The sequence below is a fragment of the Mustela nivalis genome (assembly GCF_964662115.1).
Source record: "Mustela nivalis genome assembly, chromosome: 5".
In the NCBI taxonomy this organism is placed as follows: domain Eukaryota; kingdom Metazoa; phylum Chordata; class Mammalia; order Carnivora; family Mustelidae; genus Mustela; species Mustela nivalis.
In genome coordinates, this window is record NC_139024.1 from 58,024,488 (window position 1) to 58,049,350 (window position 24,863).

At 37.4% G+C, this 24,863-nt stretch overlaps 1 protein-coding gene across 1 annotated transcript in view; it reads right to left on the reverse strand.

The window, feature by feature from the left end:
- ZC2HC1B (zinc finger C2HC-type containing 1B) overlaps positions 1 to 24,863 on the reverse strand; it is a 45,585-nt gene that overhangs the window by 11,261 nt on the left and 9,461 nt on the right. The window contains exons 2-5 of the mRNA XM_082730815.1: positions 23,900 to 23,961; positions 21,319 to 21,438; positions 20,674 to 20,812; positions 612 to 751 (exon numbers count right to left, since the gene is read on the reverse strand). Of these exons, the coding sequence (XP_082586941.1) occupies positions 612 to 751; positions 20,674 to 20,812; positions 21,319 to 21,438; positions 23,900 to 23,961 (461 nt within the window). The remainder of the gene's footprint in view (positions 1 to 611; positions 752 to 20,673; positions 20,813 to 21,318; positions 21,439 to 23,899; positions 23,962 to 24,863) is intronic.

The window sequence follows — 24,863 nt, forward strand, 5'->3', positions numbered from 1 at the left end:
ACTGTAATTATATCCCTGGGACCTCCGATGTTTATGAAGCTGTTTTCTAGACTCCAGTTCTGTTTTTATAAATCGGTTGTCTTCCTGGTCAGGCAGTCATTTTACTTATCTGTACCTATTTAAACCATCTCCTCCCTATCACTTACTTTAACTTGCTGATTCTGTGGCTTTAAATAAAAGGCTACCGACCTTCTCCTTTACCATAGAGCAAGACACACGAACTACAGAACAGTACTCCTTGTGACAGCTTTCCCACTCAGGGAGCTTCATTTCAGGTTCACAATGCTTTTCTGGATGGTTAAGGCTGATAACTACCATTGCATAAGACAGAGTTTTACCATAATACTATAGAAAAACTACTTACATATTCAAGGCTTCATCCTAAGAAGTTTTAAACACTGTAGAAATATTTTTTGTACACCACCCAAAGGTGCTGTTAGCTACAAAGCATGCCTCAAAAAAAGGCAACTTCCATGAGGATGAGGGACAGTGATCAGCTATCCTGATCCTTACATTTCTTGGGATGGGTGACTTAGGTACCTTAGAAAATTCTACCTGCTTGCCCTGAGCACACAAGGGCACAGAGCCAACACTTGGGGAGAGATATTTACCTGCCCTCTGGATGCCAATTTGGCTGCTGTTTGGGCTGGATCAAAGACTCGGCGAGAAGACTGATCCTTGCAGAAATTAATATGTCGGTTGGCTGCAGTTTCATTAAACCTCCTCATACAATATGGGCATTGAATATAATCTAAATGCAAAGATAACAACAAAAGGCAATTAACACTTCAAAAACAACTCTGGAATGGACTATATGACATAAACTAAATGGGCTATGAACTCTGCTCCAACATGAAAGAACAATCCAGACTCTGGCTTGAGAAAGCTTATGCCAGAGGGGAAGGTATGCAAGAGTGCAAATAAAAGATATAGCAGGGGGGACATTTTTCTGTCTATACATTTACTTCAATTAAGAGTGTGCCTTAAAATGTTTACATAATATACTCATTAGAAAATAGACTCATTAGGGGCACCTGGGTGGCTCAGTGGGTTAAAGCCTCTGCCTTCGGCTCAGGTCATGATCTGAGAGTCCTGAGATCAAGCCCCACATCGGGCTACCTGCTCAGCAGTGAGCCTGCTTCCTCCTCTCTCTCTGCCTGCCTCTCTGCCTACTTGTAATCTCTGTCAAATAAATAAATAAAATCTTAAAAAAAAAGAAAAAGAAAATAGACTCATTCTACTTATGAACTTCCCAATGAAATGAATTATTTAGTGAATCCTTATATAAAGAGAGTAGTCCTAGAACCACAGAATGTTAGTATTGATGATGCCCTGAAGAACACAGAAGAGTCTGGAGTCCAGGCTGTGGCACCACATGGGACTGGTCACACAGAGGTCATGGAGCTACTCTCCTTCCCTATGGAAGGAGAAAGAAGCTAAAAATTTGGGAGATGGGATTTGAAGCCAGTGTCACTGGCAGAAAGACCCACTGCTTCTGCAGGGGTTGATTTTTTCACTGAACTCGTAAGTGAGGAAGCAAATAATAAGTTCAGGAAGGAGGTGAAGTAAAAGGAAAAAGGTGGGGCTCAAAAAGGAGAAAAGGGAGGGAAGGAGGGGTGATGGGAAACTGGTTCCAGAAACAGCTTTGGGTTTCAGTGTTAGAACCTCCCAGGCAGCTCTGTGGGTATGAGACCCTCTGAGCTGCTCTGTAATACCCACTGGTCTGAATTTGGCTCTCATTTGTAAGAATAAACAGTGAGAGAAATGGGAAGTGAGAAAGCTCCACAGTCTTTTTAGAATGAGGAGAGGCTCACAGCAAAGCCCATTTGGAGTCCACCCCTCTAAAGTAAGCAAGAATATGGGATGTTTTTGTTTTGTTTTGTTTTGTTTTAGGCACCTTTAAGGGATGACAAAGTAGATATGAGCGACATGAAAGATTGGAGACAGCCCCAATCTCAGACTCTTAATGGAAGTTTGGGTTAGTGCATAGTCAAAATGCCTACATGTGTGGATGAATATTTGAAGCAATGCTATCTTCAAGGTTAAGAGTTTGTTGTTTTTTTTTCTGATTTTGTTTGACAGAGAGAGACACAGTGAGAGAGGGAACACAAGCAGGAGAGTGGGAGAGATAGAAGCAGGCTTCCTGCTGAGCAGGGAGCTCGATGCGGGGCTCAATCCCAGGACTCTGGGATCATGACCTGAGCCAAAGGCAGACACTTAACAACTGAGCCACCCAGGTGCCACCAATATTAGGAGTTTTTTGAAGGCATCTTTTTATACAATCTGAGGAGTTTTCTGTTTGAACAAATCATTTCCTAAAATGAATATTTATAGAATTAACAACTGGAATACACAAAAAAATTGGAATATAGTAAAAGTTGAGCACTTAGTCTCTCCTTTTATTTCATATTCTGGAAGGCAGTAATTAATCAATTTGCTATGTATTGAACACTTGTTACGTGCCAGGTACTGGTTTATACTTGGGAAGTACAATATCTCCGTCATCAAGGACTAAGCATTCCAATACTGAAAGAGTTTTCCCACGGTGATAAATTCCTCGGACAAAAATAAAACAGGATAGCACTGGGAAAAGATGAAGGCCCCACAGCCTGCCTGACTGGTTTTGAGCCCAAGCTTTTCACTTGTTGTATGTGTGAACTTCGGCAAGTTACTCAATATCCCTAAGCTTCAATTTCCCCTGTCCCTACATACCACCTATTTCACCAGGCTATTGTGAAAGTTAACTTAGATAATCCACACTAGGGTTCGGTACAGTGGGTGGGTTCTGGGACATCCTATTACTCTAAGGAAAGAGGCCTGGCAAGGTTGTGTTTCCAGCTACCAAATAGTAATGAACTTAAAAAAGTAAAATTGAGGGGCGCCTGGGTGGCTCAGTGGGTTAGGCCGCTGCCTTCGGCTCAGGTCATGATCTCAGGGTCCTGGGATCGAGTCCCTCATCGGGCTCTCTGCTCGGCAGGGAGCCTGCTTCCCTCTCTCTCTCTCTCTGCCTGCCTCTCCATCTACTTGTGATTTCTCTCTGTCAAATAAATAAATAAAATCTTAAAAAAAAAAAAAAGTAAAATTGAAAGTGCCATTATTGGGCAGAACTCCTTTACAAGATGTAGAAAACAGGGGCGCCTGGGTAGCTCAGTGCATTAAGCCGCTGCCTTCGGCTCAGGTCATGATCTCAGTGTCCTGGGATCGAGTCCTGCATCGGGCTCTCTGCTCAGCGGGGAGCCTGCTTCCCCTTCTCTCTCTGCCTAACTCTCTGCCTACTTGTGATCTCTGTCAAATAAATAAGTAAAATCTTAAAAAAAAAAAAAAAGATGTAGAAAACAGTCTACAACTCTCCTCTTGGTTTGATTGTTTCTTCAGCTTTGCCTTCTGAGTCAAGGCTCGTATCAAAACTGCTGCTACCCATAAGCCTATTTAGGTTAATGTGCAAAGATGATAACAGCAGTGACTGCATGGCTTCCTCACTCCACCTGTCTGCTCACTGATTCATTTCCACCCTTCTGTGTGTTTGATGCTGCCTGCCACTACGGAGACAACAAAGCTGAAGTGGATTTCCCTCCCAACAAAGGTCTCAGAGATAGCTAGAAGGCTAGGCAAAGAAGCAATTACCACTTGTGGAATAAACTTTGAAAGGAGGAAGGACTGGATGCTCCAGGGGCCCAGAGGAAGGACATGAAGCCCAGACCTAAAGGGGCAGAGAAAGGAAATTACAGCCACTCTGAGAATGGGGAAAAAATCTTTTTGCAACAGTAAACTGAACACAGCATGACTGAGTTGCAATGTTCTACCCTCATCTCAATCTGAATCACCCCTTCCTCTATCAGTAGTGGTGTCATGAACTATTGCTATTTATTTCAATACGTAACGATATTTAAGGTCTGACTACAAATGGATCCATATGATGGCTGTGGGGAAAGTGGCCAGATCTCAAAACATTAATGTAGATAAAGAAGGGTCATTTAAAAACACAAGTGTTCCGTTGAGTACCCGTGTCAATGTAGCCCTTGAAATGGGGACCAAATGTCCTAAGCCTCACTGAGAATTTCAATTATAAATATTCTATATTGTTGTTCTTATAAAGTGTCACAACATCCTGGAAAGCTGAATGATTGGCAGACTTACTTAAGCCAGTAAGAATTAGAGTAAACAAATGCATGTCACAAAAACTGAATCATGAAGGAATTGTGCTGTGAAAAAAAAGGAAATGACCTGCAAACTCATGCATAATAGGCTCCACTGTATATAACCCTAGTATGTCTGTATAAATTTTCTAGTATTTAAACCTGAGAATATATGGGCTAATATAAAATCCCCACAAAATCTAACTAATGGAGTAGTAATGAAAATATGCTATTTTAGATAATCATTTTGTTTGGTACATAAAATTAAAATAAGGGCACAGGGAAGAACTTAATTATAAAGCTATATTTTAGCATAAGAATGTAAGGGCAAAAAAACAAATTGTACATTTAATGAGGCCTTACAAAGGGAATTATTTATTTTAAGGAAACAATAATCCCCACATTTTAAATCCAATGTAGAAATTAGAGAAATCCACACAGCAGGACAGCTGACATAGTTTCATTTATTTGCCTCAGGAACTGTAAAGTAGACATCAATCCTGTAGCTTCTACTATTAAAAGGAAGTAAGGATTTTAAATCATAAAAGATTTTTTTGTTGTTGTATAAGGCTTGTTGCCAAAGTATTATCAAAATCATGGCCATAGATCTTTCTACTTTCACATTATTTGAAGCTACTTTTTCATTAGCACCCAGCAATAGTGAAGCAATTATTAAGATGATTTTCTGGCACACTAGGACGCCCACAACAGTTGTGGCCAGGCCTCTCAGCCAGCTGTGCCGGGAGCTAATCCCACCCCTCAGCACAGCCACGGCAGCAGCTGCAGCCAGGCCTCTCAGCCAGCTATGCCAAGGGCCAGCCCCACCCCCCAGTGCACTCACAGCAGTTATGGCCCAGTCACAACAAGAGAGCACAAGCAGCCCACATACAGCACACTCCTGGAGCTCCTGGTTCTGGTGACCAGAGTGGGACTGCAATACTGTGCCTCACAAAATGTGTTCTACATAAGGCCACTATCTTCAAGATCAGGAAACATAACTGACCTACCAAATACATAGAAACAGAGAGTAAGAAAGAGACAGAGAACTATGTTCCCAACCGAAGAATGAGAGAAAACCTTAAAAACAAAGAGCAACAAAAAACTAAACAAAAGGAGATAAGCAATCTACCGGATAAAGAGTTCAAAGTGATGGTAATAAAGATGCTCACTGTACTTGGGAGAAGAATGGATGAAGTCAATGATAACTTCAACAAAGACAGAAAATAAAAGAACCAATCAGAGCTGAAGAATACAATAGCAAAATGAAAAACACACTAGAGAATCAACACAGATTAGAGGATGCAGAAGAATGGATGATCAATGTAGAAGACAGGATAGAAGAAATCATCCAAACTGAACAACAAGAACAAAAAATAATTTTTAAAAAAGAGAATAGGGACCTCTCTTGATGTTGGGACAACATCAAGCATATTAACATTTGTATCATGGGGGTCCCTGTAGAAGGAGAGCAAGAGAAAAAGGCAGAAATTTATTTGAAGAAATAGCTGAAAACTTTCCTGAGGAAGGAAACAGACATCCAGGTCCAAGAACCAAAGAGAGTCCCAAATAAAATGAACCCAAAGAATTCTACCAAGACACATAATAATTAAAATGTCAAAAATCAAAGATAAAGAAAGATTCTTTTTTTTTTAAGATTTTATTTATTTATTTGACAGACAGAGATCACAAGTAGGCAGAGGAGCAGGCAGAGAGAGAGGAGGAAGCAGGCTCCCTGCTGAGCAGAGAGCCCGATGCAGGGCTCGATCCCAGGACCCTGGGATCATGACCTGAGCCGAAGGCAAAGGCTTTCACCCCCTGAGCCACCCAGGCACCCCTAAAGAAAGATTCTTTTTTTTTTTAAAGATTTTATTTATTTATTTGACAGAGAGAGATCACAAGTAGGCAGAGAGGCAGGCAGAGAGAGAGAGAGAAGGAAACAGGCTCCCTGCTGAGCAGAGAGCCCGATGCGGGACTCGATCCCAGGACCCTGAGATCATGACCTGAGCCAAAGGCAGCAGCTTAACCCACTGAGCCACCCAGGTGCCCCCTAAAGAAAGATTCTTAAGAGCAGGAAGAGAAAAGCAACTAGTTACATACAAGGCAATCCCCACATAAGGCTATCTGCTGATTTTTTTAGCAGAAACTTTGAAAGCTAAAAAGGAGTGGCATGACCTATATTCAAGGGCTGAAAGGAAAAATACCTACAATCAAGAATACTCTACCTGATAACCAAATGTTATCATTCAGAATTGAAGGACTGATAAAGAATTTCCCAGGCAGGGGTACCAGGGTGGCTCAGTGGGTTGAACCTCTGCCTTTGGCTCAGGTCACGGTCTCAGGGTCTTAGGATTGAGTCCCATATCAGGCTCTTTGCTTGGCGGGGAGCCTGGCTGCCATCCCCCCACCCCCCGCCCTCTGCCTGCCTCTCTGCCTCCTTGTGATCTCTCCCTTCTGTCAAATAAATAAATAAAATCTTAAAAAAAAAAAAAAAAGAATTTCCCAAACAAAAGTTAGAGTTCATTACCACTAAACCAGCCTTATAAGAAATGTTAAAGGAACCTCTTAAAGTGCAAAATAAAAGGCCATAGCCAGAAGTAAGAAAATTAGGAAAGAAACAATTGCACTGGTAAAAGCAAACATATAGTAAAGATCAATCACTAGTATGGAAGCTAGTATGGAAATTAAAATACAAAAATAAAAAAATCATATCTATAATAACTAGTCAAGGGATACACAAAATAAAGACATAAATTATGGAGAAGGGGAGTAAAAATATAATGCTTTTAGAATGAGTTCAAACTTAAGAGACCATCAATTTAGGGGCGCCTGGGTGGCTCAGTGGGTTAAAGCCTCTGCCTTCGGCTCAGGTCATGATCCCAGGGTCCTGGTATCGAGCTCCACATTGGGCTCTCTGCTCAGCAGGAAGCCTGCTTCCTCCTCTCTCTCTGCCTGCTTGTGATCTCTGTCTGTCAAATAAATAAATAAAATCTTACAAAAAAAAAAAAAAAGAATTACTTTAAATGTAAATGGATCAAGTGTCCAGGGGTGCCTGAGTGGCACAATTGGTTGGGTGTCTGACTCCTGGTTTTGGCTCAGGTCATGGTCTCAGGGTCATGGGATTGAGCCTTGCAATGGGCTCCATGCTCAGTATAGAGTCTGCTTGGGATTCTTTCTCCCCTCGCCCCTCCAGCTCACACACTCTCTGTCTCATTTTCTCAAATACATAAATCTTTAGCTTTTTAAAAAAGATTTTATTCATTTATTTGACTGAGAGAGAGTGAGAGTGCACAAACACAAGCCAGGGGAGCCGCAGGCAGAGAGACAGGGAGAAGCAGGCTTCCTGCTGAGCAGAGCGCCCAATGTAGGACTCAATCCCAGGATCCCAGGACCATGACCTGAGCAGAAGGTAGACATTTCACGGACTGAGCCACCCAGGTGCCCTAATAAATAAGTCTTAAAAAAAAAAAAAAAAAAGGAAAGAAATGGACTAAGTGCTCCAATCAAAAGACATACAGTGACTGAATGGATAAAAAAACAAACCCCATCTATATACCGCCTGTAAGAGACTCACTTCAGACCTAAAGACAAACAGATTAAAAATGAAGGAACAGAAAAAGGCATTTCATGCAAATGGAAAAAAAAAGTGGGGGTAAGTGGGGGTAACAATACTTAATAGCAAACAAAATGACTTTTTTTTCCCAAGATTTTATTTATTTATTTGTGAGAGAGAGAGTATGAGCAGGAGCAGGGGGTGGGGCAGAGGGAGAGGCAGGCTCTGTGCTAAGCAGAGTCCAATGTGGGACTTGATCCCAGGACCCTGGGATCATGATCTGAGCTGAAGGCAAACACTTAACCAAGTGAGCCACCCAGGCATTCCTCAAACAAAACGACTTAAAAATAAATATCGTAATTAGAGACAAAGAAAGACATTACATAATGATAAAGGGATCAATCTAACAAGAGGATATAACAATGAAAAATATCTGTGTACCTAACAGAGGAGCAACTATAACGGACAGAAAGGGAGAAATTGACAGTAATACAGTATTAGAAAAGGACTTTAACACTCCCCTTACATCAATGGATAGATCATCCAGACAGAAAATTAATAAGGAAACAATGGCTTTGAATGACATTATCAGACTTGATGGACTTAAAGAGAGATATAGGTATTTCATCCCAAAACAGCAGAATATACCTTCTTTTCAAGTTCATATGCAACATTCTCCAAAACAGATCACGTGTTAGGCCACAAAACAAGTCTCAACAAATTTAATGAGACTGAAATCATATAAATCATCTTTTCCAACCACAACAGTATAAAATGAGAAATTGATTAGAAGAAAAAAACTGGAAAAAAATGCATACTTACAGGCTAAATAACATGCTATTAAACAACCAATGGGTCAAAAAAGAAATTAAAAAGGAAATAAAAATAAACACTAAAACAAAGGGATTTGAAAATGTAATGTTTCAAATCTTTGGGATGGAGCAAAAGCCGTTCTAAAAAGGAAGTTTAGAGTAATACAGGCTTACCTCAAGAAGCAAGAAAAATACCAAATAAACTATTTAACCTTACACCTGAAGAAACAACAGAAAGAACATACAAAGCCCAGAGTTAACAGAAGAAGGAAGTAACAAAAAATTAGAGCAGAAATAAGTGAAACAAAGACTAAAAAAGCAATAGAGAAGATGAATGAAACTAAGAGCAGATTCTTTGAAAAGATAAACAAAACCGATAAACATTTAGCTAGGCTCATCAACAGAGAATTCAAATAAATAAAACCAGAAATGAAAGTGAAGATACAACCAACAATACAGAACTACAAAGAATTATAAGGGACTACTATGAAAAATGAAATACCAACAAAGTGGACAACCTAGAATAAATGGGTAAATTCTTAGAAGCATTAAATCTTCCGAGTCAGGAAGATACAGAAAATCTGAACAGACCTTTACTAGTAATGAAACTGAATCAGTAATCCAAAAACTCCAAACAAACAAAAGTCCAGGGCCAAATGGATTGACTGGTGAATTTTACCAAACATTTTCTTAAAAAGATCTTATTCATTTGTGTGTGTGAGAGAGAGAGAGAGTGGGTACACACGCACAAGCAGGGGGAATGACAGGCAGAGGTACAGGCAGGCTCCCCACTGAGCAAGGAGCCCAATGTGGGACTCAATCCTAGAACTCAATCCTGGAATCATGATCTGAGCCAAAGGTAGATGCTTAACTGACTGAGTGACCCAGGTGTGCCTCTACCAAACATGTAAGGAACCATTTAAAGAGAAAGGCATGCTTCCAAATTCATTCTGAGAGGCCAGCATTATCCTAATACCAAAACCAAACAAAGACACTACAAAAACAAATTATGGGCCAATATCGCTGATGAAGATAGATGTAAAAATCCTCAACAAAATATTAGCAAACCAAATTTAAGTTTATTCACATTAAAATAAGTCAGAGAGAGAAGAAATACAACAGCATTGGGAATATAGTCAATAATACCAATAATCTTGTATAGTGATGGATGGTGACTACACTTACCATGGTAAGAAATGAGTAATGTATAGAGTTGTTGAATTAGTATGCTGTACACCTGAAACTAATATAATATTAGTACATCAACAAAAATAACTAAATAAAATTAATTCCTTTTTTAAAGATCATGCATCATGATCAAGCAGGATTTATTCCTTGGGTGCAAGGATGATTCAATATCTACAAGCCAATCAATGGGATATACCACATTTAAAAAAATGAATAGGGGTGCCTGGGTGGCTTAGTCAGTTAAGCAACCAACTATTGATTTCAGCTCAGGTCTCGACCTCAGAGTTGTGAGTTCAAGACCCTCATTGGGCTCTATGCTGGGTTGGGTATGCAGCCTACTTTAAAAAAAAAAAAGGTAAAAATCATATAATCATTTCAAAAAATATATATATAATCATTTCAATAGATGCAGAAAAAGCATTTGACAAAATTCAACATCCGTACATAACAAAAACTCTCAACGAAGTGGGTAGAGAAGGAACATATCTCAACATAATAAGTGCCATATATCACAAACAAAAAGCTAACATTAGACTCAATGGTGAAAGGCTAAAAGCTTTCCCCCTTAGACCAGGAAGAAGACAAAGATGTCTACTCTCACAACTTTTATTCAACATAACACTGGAAGTCCTAACCACAGAAAACAGATAAGAAATAAAACTCAGTATTTATAGATGACATACTATATGCCTAAAAAACCTTAAAAGATTCCATCAAAAAAACTATCAAAACTAGTATATTAATTTAGTAAAGCTGCAAGATACAAAATTAACATATAGGAATCTGTTTCATTACTATCCACTAATAATGAACTAACAGAGAAATTACAAAAACAATCCCATTTACAGCTGCACCAAAAAGAGGGATGCCTAAGGTGGCATAGTCAGTTGTGTCTAACTCTTGGTTTTGGCTTTGGTCATGATCTCATGGTTGTGAGATTGAACCCTGTGTCAGGCTCCATGCTTAGCAAGGCGTCTGCTTGGGGCTTCCTCTCCCTCTGCTCCTCACCCACTCCCCCGTGTGTGCTCTCTCTCTCTCTCTCTCAAATAAACAAATCTGTAAAAACAAAGAAAGATTGCATCAGAAAGAACAAAATACATAGGAATAAATTTAACCAAGAAGGTGAGACTCTGAAAACTATAAAACACTGATTAAAGAAACTGAAGACAACACAAATAAATGGAAAGATATACCACACTCATGGACTGAAAGAATTAATATCGTTAAAATGTCCATACTATCCAATCTAAAGATTCAGTGCAATCTCAACCAAAATAACAATAGTCCTCTTCACAAACTAGAGAAAATAATCATAGAATGTCTGTGGAACCACAAAAGACCCTGCCTGCATAGCCAAAGAAATTCTGAAAAAGAACAAAGGTGGAGATTTCAATCCCAGATTTCAAACTATACTACAAAGCTAGTAATAAAAAAAAATAAAAAACAAAGCTAGTAATAAAAACAGTATAGTTCCAACACAAAAACAAAAACAAACAAAAAAATAGATCAGTGGAACAGAATAGAGTTTAGGGGGAAAAAAAAAACAACCCACACTTATATAGTAGATCTATGACAAAGAAAGCAAGAACACACACACAGTGGGGAAAAGACGGTATCTTCAATAAGTGGTGTTGATAAAACTGGACAGATACACAAAGAGAAGGAAACTAGACCAATTTTTAAACACTATATACAAAAATTAACTAAAAATGGATTAAAAATCCAAATGTAAGACCTGAAACCATAAACTCCTAAATAAAGAAAAAAAAAAAATAGAAGGGTGCCTGGGTGGCTCAGGGAGTTGAGCTTCTGCCTTTAGTTCAGGTCATGATCTCAAGGTCCTGGGATCAAGCCTTGTGTAGGCTTCAGTAATACTTTTTTGGATCTATCTCCTTAGACAAGGGCAACAAAAACAAAAATAAACTGGGACTACACAAAAATGCAACCTCCTGACTGAGAGAAGATATCTGCAAGTGTTATGTATGATAAGGGGTTAATATTCGAAATATATGAAGAACTCCTACAACTCAACACCAAAAAACCCCCAATTTAAAAAATGGACAGAGGACCTGAAGAGACATTTTTCAAAAGAAGACATCCAGATGGCCAACAAGCATATGAAATGATGCTCAATATCACTAGTACCAGAGAAATGCAAATCAAAACCTCAATGAGATATTACCTTACACTTGTCAGGATGGCTAGAATAAAAAAGACAGGAAATAACAAGTGAAGGGTAACCCTCATGGACCGTTAGTGGGAATGGAAACTGATAGAGCCACTGTGAACAACAGTATGGAGGTTCCTCAAAAATTAAAAATATAAGTACCATATAATCCGGTAATTTCATTTCTGGTTATTTACCCAAAGAAATGAAAACACTAATTCAAAATCATCTATGGACTCCTATGTTTATTGCCAGTGTTATTTATAATAAGCAAGATACAATAGCCAGGATATGGAAGCAACCTAAATGTCCACTGATAGATGAGTGGATAGAGAAGATGTGGTATACGTATAAATGGAATATTGCTCAGCCATAAAAAAACAATGAAATCTTGCCATATGCAACAACATGAATAGATCTAAAGGGTATTTTGTTAAGTGAAATAAGGCACAGAAAGATAAATAGCATATTATTTCACTTATGTGTGGAATCTATAAAGCAAATGAACAAATAAACAGAAAATAGAAACAAACTTATAAACACAGAAAACAAACAGGTGGTTGCCCATGGGGGAGGGGGTGGGAGGACGGGCAAAAAAGGTGAAAAGGGATTAAGAGGTACAAACTTCTAGTTACAAAATAAGTAAGGCACCCTTTCAATAAAGGATGAATCTTAAACAATAATCCTAAACAAAGGATTAATAAAAAGGCCATCTAGCCAAAACACGTTTTTTAAATAAATTTTTAAAAAGGCATCTGTAATTTTCCTCACATTAGAAAACAAAACAAAAACAAACACCAGATGCAATACAAAAGCATTATCAAAAGCATCCTATGGGATGCCTGGGTGGCTCAGTTGGTTAAGCATCTGCCTTCGGCTCAGGATCCCAGGATGATGGGATAGAGCCCCACATGGAGCTCCTTGCTCAGCTGGGAGCCTGCTTCTCCCTCTCCCTCTGCTGCTCCTCTTGCTTGTGCTCTCACTCTCACTCTCAAATAAATAAATAAAAAAAATCTAAATTAATCAAGGAAAACTAGCAGGAAACTAGGATGTACTCTGTCAAAGGGTGAAAGACTAATGACACCCACAATGATCAATCTCAACACTGTTATAGTGGTGGTCCAACTAAAATACACTTTATTTTTCACATAAAGCTCTAAAATTCTAATCATTTAGCAACTGAAGTAATCTCTTATATCAAGGATAGTCAAGGTAAACCTCTTTTCACATTAGAAAATTTTTACAGCCAATATTTTATATATATATAGATATATATATATATCTATATCTACACTTTTTTTTTTTTTGAGAGAGAGAGAGAGAGAGAGAGAAGGCACATGCATGAGTGAGAAGAGGGACAGAGGAAGAGAATCTTCAAGCAGACTCCCTGCTGAGGCCAGAGCCTGATGTGGGGCTTGATTCCTAAACCCATGAGATCATGACCTGAGTTGAAACCAAGACTCAGACATTTAACTGACTAAGCCATCCAGGTGCCCCAGCCCATATAATCTTTTACTCCACATTCTTGTGCACTTCCTTCAGTACCAAATATTTTTGTCTTGCCCTCAAAACTTAGAAGTAAGTAAGTTAATCATGGGGATGGAAATTATAGCATAGGAAATATAGTCAATGATATTGTAATAAATTTGTATGGTGACAAGATGGTAACTATACTTAACATGGTGAGCATTTTGTAATGCACATAAATGTCAAATCATTAATGTACACCTGAAACTAATATAATATTTTATGTTAACTATACTTTAAAATAATTAAAAATAAAGTTATATATTTTAAAGATTACTTTCTGGTATAGAACTTTCGATAATTCACTTTTCAGATGATTTTTATAATATGATTTCACTGTTGTTTTTGGGATTGGTTTTGGCTTTTTACTTTTTAAAAATGAACTTGGAGAAATAATTTACATGAAGGAGGATCCAACTATTTTAAGTGTACAGGCCAATGAGTTTTGATAAATGTATACATTGTTGCAACCACTCCAATTAAAACAAAGAACAGTTTCATCACCCCAAAAAGTTACTTCATGCTCCTTTTCAGTGAATATTCCCCCAAACCCAGTCTCAAGCAATCAAAACTCTTATTTTCCTGTCACCAAAGATATTTGTTCTATAATTTCATATAATAGAAAAACCATGTTGCTGCATGTATGGGTAGCACTTTCTTCTTCTTTTTTTTTTTTTTTTTTAAATATTTTATTTATTTATTTGGCAGTGAGAGATCACAAATAGGCAGAGAGGCGGGCAGAGAGAGAGGAAGGGAAGCAGGCTACCTGCTGAGCAGAAAGCCCGATGTGGGGCTTGATCCCAGGACCCTGAGATCATGACCTGAACCAAAGGCAGCGGCTTAACCCACTGAGCCACCCAGGCGCCCCAGCACTTTCTTCTTATTTGGAGGTATATCCTGTTTTGATTATCCATTCGCTTGTTGATGGGCATTTTCAGATTTGTTTTTTTTTCTTCAGCTTATGCTGGGTTGTTTTTTTCCTGTTTATGCTTTTCTTTTCCAGTTTTTTTTTTTTTTTAATTTAAGCTACTATGAACATTAACATATAAGTCTTTTTTTAAGAACATGATTCCAGTTTTCCACATAAATACCTAGGTATAGAATTGCTCTATAAATAAGTATATGTTTAACTTAAGAAAATACCAGTGCAAAGTAGCTGTACTATTTTACACCCCATCAGCAGTCTATGAGACTTCCAGCTGTTCTACATCCTAGCTATCATTTGTATTGTCAGTCTTTAATTTTAGCTATTCAAGTGGGCATGCTGTGGTATCTCATCATGGCTGTAATCCACATTTCCCTGATAGAAATGATGCTGATTTTCTTTTTTATGTACTTGTTGGCTATTATTTTGGGATGTGTCTGTTCAAATATGTCTTTTGCCTTTTTTCTTATTGGGTTGTCTTATTATTGAGTTGTAGGAGTTCTTTATATATTCTTAATAGGAGTCCTTTGTCAGATATATGTGCTGTGGCTTGCCTTTGCACTCTGCTAATGGTGTCCTTCAAAACTAAAATTTTTAGCTTTGGTGAAGCCCAATTTATCAATTTCCTTTTTAAAAATCATTAGTATATTTTGCATCCTGCTTAAGAAAACTTTGTTGACCCTTAGACCAAAGAATTTTGTTTTTTCTAGAAATCTTGGATTGTAGTGCTTATATTAGGTCCATGTTCCACTGTGAATTAATTTTTGTCAGTTAATTCTTACATGAGGATCATGGCTCATTTTTTCCAAATTGGTATCTAGTTTTCTGTTTCATTTGTTAGTAAGATTATCCTTTCCTACACTGAATTACCTTTGTCAAAACCCAATCACCCATAGATGGGTGATTTCTGTTCCAACTGGTATACCAATATCAAATTACTTTGTTACTATAACATCAAAATAAGTCTTGACATCAGGCAGTGTAAGTCCTTTGCTTTTTTTCCTTTTTTTCAAAACCATCTTGGCTATTCCAGATCATTTCAATTTCCATATAATTTTAGAATCAACTGGTGAACTCCTACTTGGCAAAGAAAACTTGCAGGGATTTTTACTGGAATTACATTGAGTCCACAGATCAATGTGTGAAGAACTGATATCATAACATAATATGGACTCTTCCAAATTATGAAAATAGTAAATCTCTCCATTTATATTGGTCATCTTTAACTTCTCTAAATGGTGTTTTGTGGTTTTCATTTTTCAAGTCTTACACATTTTATTAAATATATGCTTAAGTATTTAGTGTTTTTTTCATAATTGTAAATAGTATTTCTAATTTTTAAAATTATTTTTAAGAATAAATAAATTCTAATTTTTTAAATTAGAAATTTTAAATTCTAATTTTTTAAATTATTTATGCTAGTATATAGAAATAAAATTTACTAATATATATTGACTTTGTATCTTTTTTTTAAAAAATATTTATTTATTTATTTATTTGACAGACAGAGATAAGTAGGCAGAGAGGGAGGCAGAGAGAGAGGGGGAAGCAGGCTCCCCGCCGAGCAGAGAACCCGATGTGGGGCTCGATCCCAGGACCCTGGGATCATGACCTGAGCCGAAGGCAGAGGCTTTAACCCACTGAGTCACCCAGGCACCCCTGTATCTTTTTTTTTTAAGAGAGGAAGAGTGCACATGAGCAAGGGGGAAGGGGCACAGGGAGAGGGAAAGAAAATATTAAGCTGTGTATGGAGCCCAACGAGGGGCTCAATCTCATGACCTTGAGATCATGACCTGAGAAAAAAATCAAGAGTTGGATGCTTAACTGACTCAGCCACCCAGGCACCCCTTGATTTTATATCCTGAAAGTGTATAAAATGAACTTTTAATTGTAGTAGATTTCTTACAGTTTACTAAGATTTTCTACACTTAACTCATTCATGACCATATTATTTGCGAATAAAGACAGTTTTACTTCTTCCTCTCTAATAATTTTTTCCTCATTATACTGGGTATTTTATCTCCAGTATAGTGTTGAACAGAAGTAGTCTGAAAGGACACCCTTGCTTTTTCATGATCTCAGTGGAAAAGTGTTGTTTTTCATCAAGTGTAATGTTAGCTGTAGATTGCTCAAAGATGTCCTCCCTTAAGGTATTCCCTTCTATTTCTACCTTTGAGTTTCATTTTTAAAACATGTATGGGTGTTGTATTTTATCACAGGCTTTTCCTGTACCTACTGGGATGATCATCTGCTTTTTAAAAATATTTTGTTATTATGATGAACTACTTTTACTATTTTCTTCCTTCTACTTAATTTAGGTATAATTTGTTCTTCTAACTTTTTAAAGAGGAAGAATAAAGTAAATGGTTTAAACCTTTCTTCTTTTCTAATATGAGCACTTAAAGCTATAAAACTCCCTATAGGCACTATTTTAGCTGAATCCCACAAATTTTGATGTGTTTTCATTACCATTCAGTTCAAAATGTTTTCTAATTTCTTTTATGATTTCTTCTTAAATCCATGCATTTAGAAATGACTTGATAATTTCCAAATACTAGGAAATCTTCTAGATATGCCTTCATCATTAACTTCTAACTTAATTCTACTTGACAGATAACATAATCTGTGTGATTTCAATCCTTTTGACATTTATTGAGACTTACTTTGTGGTCTTGCACATGGTCTATTTTGTATGAATGCTCCCTGCGTACTTAAAAAGAATTATATTCTGCTGTTGCTTCATGTCGCGTTATAGCAATAGATATCAATTAGGTCAAACTGGTTGATACTGTTGTTCAAATTTTCTATATCCGTACTGATTTTCCTGCTGTTTATCACCTACTAAGAAAGGAATGATAAAATCTCCAAATGTAATTATGAATCTTTCTACTTCTCCTCCCAGTTTTTGTTTCATGTTCTTTGAAGCTGTTACTAGGTACATAAACATTTAGGACTGATAGGCCTTTTTGATGATTGTATTTTTAATCATTACCCCTGTTAATAACACTGATGTTTGCTTTGCCTGATACTAGTATTAGTCACTCCAGTTTTATGATTATTTGCATACATATCCTTCCCCATGCTTTTCACAATCCTGTCTATAGTTGTTTTGACATTGCTGGTGTTTATTTCTTTTACCTTTTTATCCAAGAGAAGAGCCACAAATCATAAGTGTATGTCTCCATGAAATATTTATACGCTGTACACACCCATGTAACCAGCCTATATCAAGACACAGAACATTCCTAGCAATGCATCTCATGTCTACTCCTGGTCATTCCCACCCCTCCACGGAAAACCACTGCCTGACCTCCAACCTCAGAGACTCAATCCTGAAGTCTCTAAAAAACTGAGCTTCTGATGTATATAAATCAGGAAATCTACAGTTTTTGCCATCCTTTGAGAAATTAGATCTGGCAATCCTGGTGTGTGTTCCTTTGAGGCAGCAGCCCTGCTAACACAAGAGGAGCTGTCCCCTAGTGAGGGTGTTGCTGCTTTAGGCCTATCTGCACCACCTCCTTGTTTTGTCACCTGCCTGGCACACTTCTTTATGTCTTCAGATTTAAAGTGTTTCTTGTAGAAAGTATAAAATTGGACCTTGCTTTATTATTTAGTACAATAATCTGCTTTTTATTTGAAGGGTTTATGTCATTTATATGCAACTGTCCATATGGTTAGGTTTAAGTTTACCATCCTACTTTGTCTTTATTCTGTCTTTTCTTTTTTTCCCCTCCCCTTCCCCTATCTTCTCTTAGACTGAATTCTTTTTCATTTCCTCTCTACTCCACTTAATTGTGTTATTAGCTACTTGTCCATATTTGTGTGTGTTTACTCTAGAGTTTAAAATTGACATCTTTAATGGGGCACCTGGGTGGCTCAATCGGTTAAGTGTCTGTCTTTGGCTCAGGTCATGATCCTGGGGTCCTGGGATCAACCCCGCCTTGGGCTCCCTGCTCAGAGGGGAGTCAGCTTCTCCCTCTGCCTGCCACCCGCTCTTGCTTGTTCTCGTGTTCACGTTTTCTGTCAAATAAAAATCTTAAAAAAAAAAATAAAATAGGCATCTTTAAGATATACAACTCTACCGTCAAATAATACTATACCTATTCATGTTTAATGAGTCCTAAACCTCTTCATGTATAATGTACAGAAACCTTCAACAATATATTCCATTTTCCTTACTTAATCTTGTTATATTATCTTCATTCGTTTTAATTCCATGTCAAAATCCTCATAAAATGCTATTATTTATGCTTTAAATAGCCATTGATAACCCTCAGATAAAATTTACTCAGTGGAAAACAAGACAAGGATGTCTGCTTTCACCACTGCTATTCAATATAGTACTGGAAGTTCTAGCAAGAGGATTTAGAAATGAAAAAGAAAAGACAAATTGGAGAAGAAAAATTATGTCTGTTCACAAGTGGCATAGTTTTATATGTAGAAAACCCAAATAATCCACACTAAAAAAAAACTGTGAGAGCTAACAAAATTCAACAAAGTTGCAGGATACAAAATACTCCACAATCAGTCATATTTCTGTATACTAGCAATGAACAACATGAAAACAAAGTTAACAATTCCATTTATAATAACATTAGAAAGCATAAAATACTTAGGAATAAACCTCATCAAGGTGCTAAAAGACTTGTATATTCCTACATCTACTCAATGAAATATGCATGACAGAAATTAAAGAGAAGATAAGTAAATTAAAATACATCCTATGTTCATAGACTGGAAAATAATACTGTTAAGATGAAAACACTACCCAAGGCTATGTATAGATTTAATGCATTTAATGCACCCCTATCAAAATTCCAATGGCATCTTCAGAAATAGAAAAAAACTCATCAAAAAATTCATATGAAATCTCAAAGGTCCCCAAATAACCAAAACAATCTTGGAGAATTTTCAAAACTTATTACAAATTTACTAGAGTAATCAAAACAGGGTGGTGCTGGCATAAGGAAAACAGACTAGAACAGAAAGCCCAGAAATAAATCTTCACATATATGACTGACTGACTTTTGATAATGGTGCCAAGATCATTCAATGGGGAAATGATATTCTTTTGAACAAATAGTTCTGAGAGAACTAGATATCTACATGTAAAACGAGATAACCAACTTCTGAGATTGTTGGGATCTTACCTTATACCACATACAGAATTAACTACACTTGGATCAAAGAGAAAAACAGCGAGCTAAAACTGTAAAACTCTTAGAAGAAAGCATATAGGAAAGGCTTTATGACACAAACTTTGGAATGATTTTTTTGGATTTAATATCAAATGCTAGGCCACAACACAAAAAAAATGCTAGGCCATAAAAAAAAATTTGACTTCTTCAAAATTAATTTTTGTGCATCATTAAGAGACCATCAAGAAAGTGAAAAGACAGTCTATGAAATGAAAGAACATGTTTAAAGATCTTATATCTGATAGGAATTAATATTATTAATCTAATAGAGCCTCTAGTCCAAATTTTTAATTTACAAAAAACAAAATAGAGGAACAAGTTAAACATTAGCCTGAGTAAAAAAAACGGACATATCTAGCAAAAGAAATATTCTAAAAGATAATTGGCCTGATAGGGGTATTGTGCAAGATTAAAGAAAAGAGACAACAAAAATGCATGAACCCTGACTGAATCCTAGATTGTGACTAGGGGGCAAGCAGAGAACTTTAAAAGACATTCTTAAGATAACTGGGAAAATATGAGTCTATATGTTATGCAAGAAGAAGCACTCATCCTTAAGAAATGCACACTGACCCAGTTAAGGGTAAAGTGTTATAATGTTTGAAACTTAGTTTTAAATAGTTCTGCCCCCCCCAAAAAATAAAAAGACAGAAAATATAATAATGTCAACAACTGTCAAATTTCAGTGGAAGGTATGAGTGATCATTGTACTGTTTCTTCCTCTTTTCTGTAAACTTGAAAACTTTCAAAATAAAAAGTTTAGGGTAAGAAACCTTTAGGCCATGAAATTGTACAACTTAAAATGGCTTAAATGGTGAATTCTTTATCATGGGACTTTTACCTCAAAACCACCCTTCTCCCCCCAAAAAACAACCCAGAGATATGGGTATCTGACACGGGGAGCTACTGTGGAACTGCCCTGCACAGCCCCATTCTTATAGGCCATGACATTGCATACAGTGGTGTTCTCATGGAGTTAGAAGAAAACACAGAATCTTTATGAAGAATTAAAAACAAATTAGGATAAGATATATTGTATGATAAAATTACTTTAATAGAATTTAATTGCTATTATTTATTTTAGAATGCATAGGAGAAAGCAAGTCATGATCATCTAAGCACAATTGGTTAAGAGTAAAATGCCAAAAGCAAACCAAACTGGCCACACACCTGGGTTGATGGTTGGAGGAGGTGGAGGGGGGAGAGGTCGGCCTTCTTTAATGGCTAGAGTACACTGCTTTGCCGAACGGATGGCATTAATGAAGTCTTCATGTTGCTGTCTCCAGTTAGATCTCCTCACAGGCTGAGGCTATTAAAAAACAAAATCAATATTTACTAACCTAGACTGTACATCTCTCCATTACAATTTTATTTTAACCTGAGATTTAAATTTACAGGAAATAGGACTGAAATTTGGAGGGAAAAGAGAATTTGTTCTCAATAGTACAAAAAAAGAGGTCTGGAAAATACTGTAATAAAATTTGCAAGCCACAAAATAACGATCAGAAAAACAAGCTACAGAACTTTATAGAAAGACTTAAATGTAAGATTAAAAGGGATTCTCTTCCAAGTTAATTGCTAGATTTAACGCTACACTATTGAAAACATAAACGAGATTCTTTTTTGCCACATCTGGAAAGTATCTGAAATACATTTCGAAATCTAAGTGAGCATGATTAAAAAGAAAACAGTAAAGGTGGATTATACTTACATGACATTACACTGTACTATCAAGCAAAAATGAAACCAGAGAGCCAAAAAGAGGCTTTAATGTACTTAAGGATGTAATCAAGAACAACAAGATATTGATAGTACCTTGGATTGAGGAGCCTTTCTCACAATGGGAATGTCAGTGCCCTGTAATCTTTGTTTCAAGGAATTGAAAGGTTTACGTTTTTTGTTGAAGAGTTTTCTACATATTGGTCCATGCCTTTCCTAGAAAAGAAACAGCGGGGATTAAAATTTTTAACATGTACAGTCACAAGGTTTGTACTCAGGCAGCCCCCACTGGAGTGACAGGGTTCACCTTCAGAGCCAAGTTCATTCTCCAACTCTCAAAGCACAGCAGAGCAAATCCATCTGGCTCTCTCCACCCATGTTACACACCACTAGATATTGCATGAGGGTAAGGTCAAGAAGAGGCCTCCACAGCTATAGAGACTTACTTCAAATTTGGTTTTATATATTGAATTCTACCACTTAACTGTGTGAGTGGTTCCAGGCATTAAATGATGTTGAAAGGCAAACTTTCTAGTTTAAATTGAAATAAATATTTCTGATACTGAGCTAGGTACTCACTGCAGCCAAGGAAGTTCTCCTGATTATGTCTTCTGTTTCCTGTGTCCATGATTCCCAAATTCCGTGAGCAAGTCATCCGGTAACCTAACAGGGAATCTGAGTCCTAAGAATCCTAATATTCAGTTTTACCATTCTTTTGAAACAGTCTTTTGCATACAGCAGGGGGAAACTTAGTTCCTACCAGTGGAACTTTCTCAGGAAAACTCTTACCACTCAGCTATTTCAAAATTGAATTTAACGGGGTCACTTTTCTACATACAGCAAATTAAACTACTTAACTTCCTCCAGGAGTGGAGAGGTTTCAAAGAAATATTTGAGAACATCTGCAAAAGACAACTGGGACAACCGTACAAATAAATGAAGGATACACCAATTCCATTTACATTATGAAGATATTTTCCTTTAATTTATCCAAACATTTCACATCCATGAAGTCATTTATTTTAGAGCAAATCTAGGCATTTAATAGTTTTAAAACATTACAATATTTAACATTTAACAGACGATCAGCAGGGAAAACATTCTTTACTCCAGCCAAGTAATCCTTTAAGTACTCAGCATTTCTAGTACATAAGACAGGGAATCAACACACAGAGCTCTGCCTGTGTACCACCCTTACGAAATCTGTTACAGCACCAGCACAGGATTACACCAACAACTTCCAACTAAATGTCCTCTTCTTTGGTGGATATGTAACTCATAATTTTTAACACATAGTTCCTTTGTCCAACAAAATACAGGGGCTCTATAAAAATCCCTGCACCTTGTTACAAACAAGCCATACCATTTTCTTTTATTTTTAAAGGTTTATTTGTTTATTTTAGGGAGAGAAAAAGAAAGGATGGGAGGGAGAGAGGGAGAGAAAGACTCTCTAGCAGACTCCCCACTGAGTGTAGAGCTTAACATGGGGCTCCAAACCATTACTGGAGCCAAAATCAAGTGTCCGATGCTCAATCCACTGAGCCCCCCAGCAGCCCCAGGCCAAACCATTTTAAATGAGAGAGATAGCACATCACTTGATCAAATGCTCTTTGTAGCCTGGAGATAGGTCTAGAAGTAAAATCCAAGAGGACCCAAGACATACATGACATTTAGTGATCCCCAAATGAATGGTACCTTCTAGGTCTCAAACTCGTTCTTATGGGGTACAGACCTGATCTGGGAAAAGCAGCACACTGGTGGGTTCCTGGGCCACAACAGGCCCTTGAGCTCCTGCTCCTAAATTTGGAAAGTTCTAGCTACAGTTAATTAGAACATATTTCAGTTTTAAAATTCCCCAAAGAAAACCTACAACCTAGTTATACAGTCTTTTACCCCAAATGCAGTCAGGTGTATAGTCCAATTTCTTTGTTTGGTTACCTCTCCTTGATCTAAAACGTTCAAACTCAAAGTCGCATTATCACCTCAAGTGTTTTTAAAACATTTTTCTTGGGAATCTCCTTATTATATTGGAATCTAATAACTGTTTGATTCCCTAATTTTGAAATAATAAAAAAAAGTTAATTCCACTTATAGGCATCAATCAGGGGACCTAACATGCAGTTCGTTTCAGTCTGATTAAAAATTAGATCTTGGAACAGGCCTTACATCCATTTTGTTCAAATTACATAAAATCCCTGAAATTGAAAGGTTCTGTCTTTATACGTGGCAAAGCAGAAAACAGAGGGAGGTTAAAGGACTTGTCAGAATTAGTGACAAATTTGAGGCTAAAAGCCAAGTTTCCAGATGCTCCAAATTCAATGTTCATTCCTCTTGACTAGCTAATTTCCCTGGTGCTTTGGCCTTAAAATTTGGATTTTTGATGCTTATAGAAAAGGCAAAAGAGCCAAAACCTCTCAAGAGACAATCAACTGTGCCAAAACACTTTCATCTGGCATCCTTTTTCTAGGAGTACCATGTTTAATTAAGCTCCCCTCTGAATGGGGTGGCATCTATGTGCCTCAGTGTCCTCCAGACCTGCCAGCCACAGGTTATGGACCTCTCTTCCCTGGCTTTCCCTTCACATCTGTCTTTAATCTTTGCCGCTGCAGCCTCCTCACTGACTTGACAGTTCATTTAACTCCAACGAAACACATCTACAAAATGTCTTTATGTTTACCAGAACATCTGCTGCAAAGCGTCTTCCACAGACTTCACAGGGAAGTAACTCCTGATTGCCATCTGTATGGGATCCAAAAGCACATTATGTTAGTTTCGTGGAACTGCCTGCCTAAGAAGAAATGACTAACTGGAGGGGACCTCAATGGCCTGATCTCCTCACTCTCTTTTCCCTCCCCACCAACTTCCTTCTTTTAGGAAGGTATTTCATAAACTCACCCATCTTTTTCTAAGATAGCCATCTCACTTTACTGAACAGGTAAATTCCATGCTCTTCAGGTAACCAGAACATGATTCTTTAATATATTCCTAAACTAAGTGTCTAGCAGCTTTGGTTTAGACATAAGTACAAAGTTAATACTTTAGTATAAAGTCATAAATTATCTAATGATTACATTGTTAAGATTTCTGTGAGGGTGTAAGTCCTCTTTGTGTGCTAAATGAAGGCATGGCAATATATCACAGATTATATGAAAAGAGTCACTTAATCATCAAATTTAAGCTTTTCCTGAGAATGGCACTCTCACAATGAATGCTCTTTGCTGGTCATCCAGCAGGTCATCCTACCTGAAAGGAGCAGAATATAAGGTACTGATGAACTGGACCAGGTAGAAATAAAGAGACTTCTATCCAAATCAGGAAAGATGGCACCATTACAATGCAGAAGCAGGTGAGAATAAGCCTCATTCTAAAGAGGGGTGTTTGGGGGGCGCCTGGGTGGCTCAGTGGGTTAAGCCGCTGCCTTTGGCTCAGGTCATAATCTCAGAGTCCTGGGATCGAGTCCCGCATCGGGCTCTCTGCTCAGCAGAGAGCCTGCTTCCCTCTCTCTCTCTGCCTGCCTCTCCATCTACTTGTGATTTCTCTCTGTCAAATAAATAAATAAAATCTTTAAAAAAAAAAAGGTCAGAATTCTTAATGAGGTCAGTGAATAACACTCACTGCTACCATTTTATACACAGTAGTGA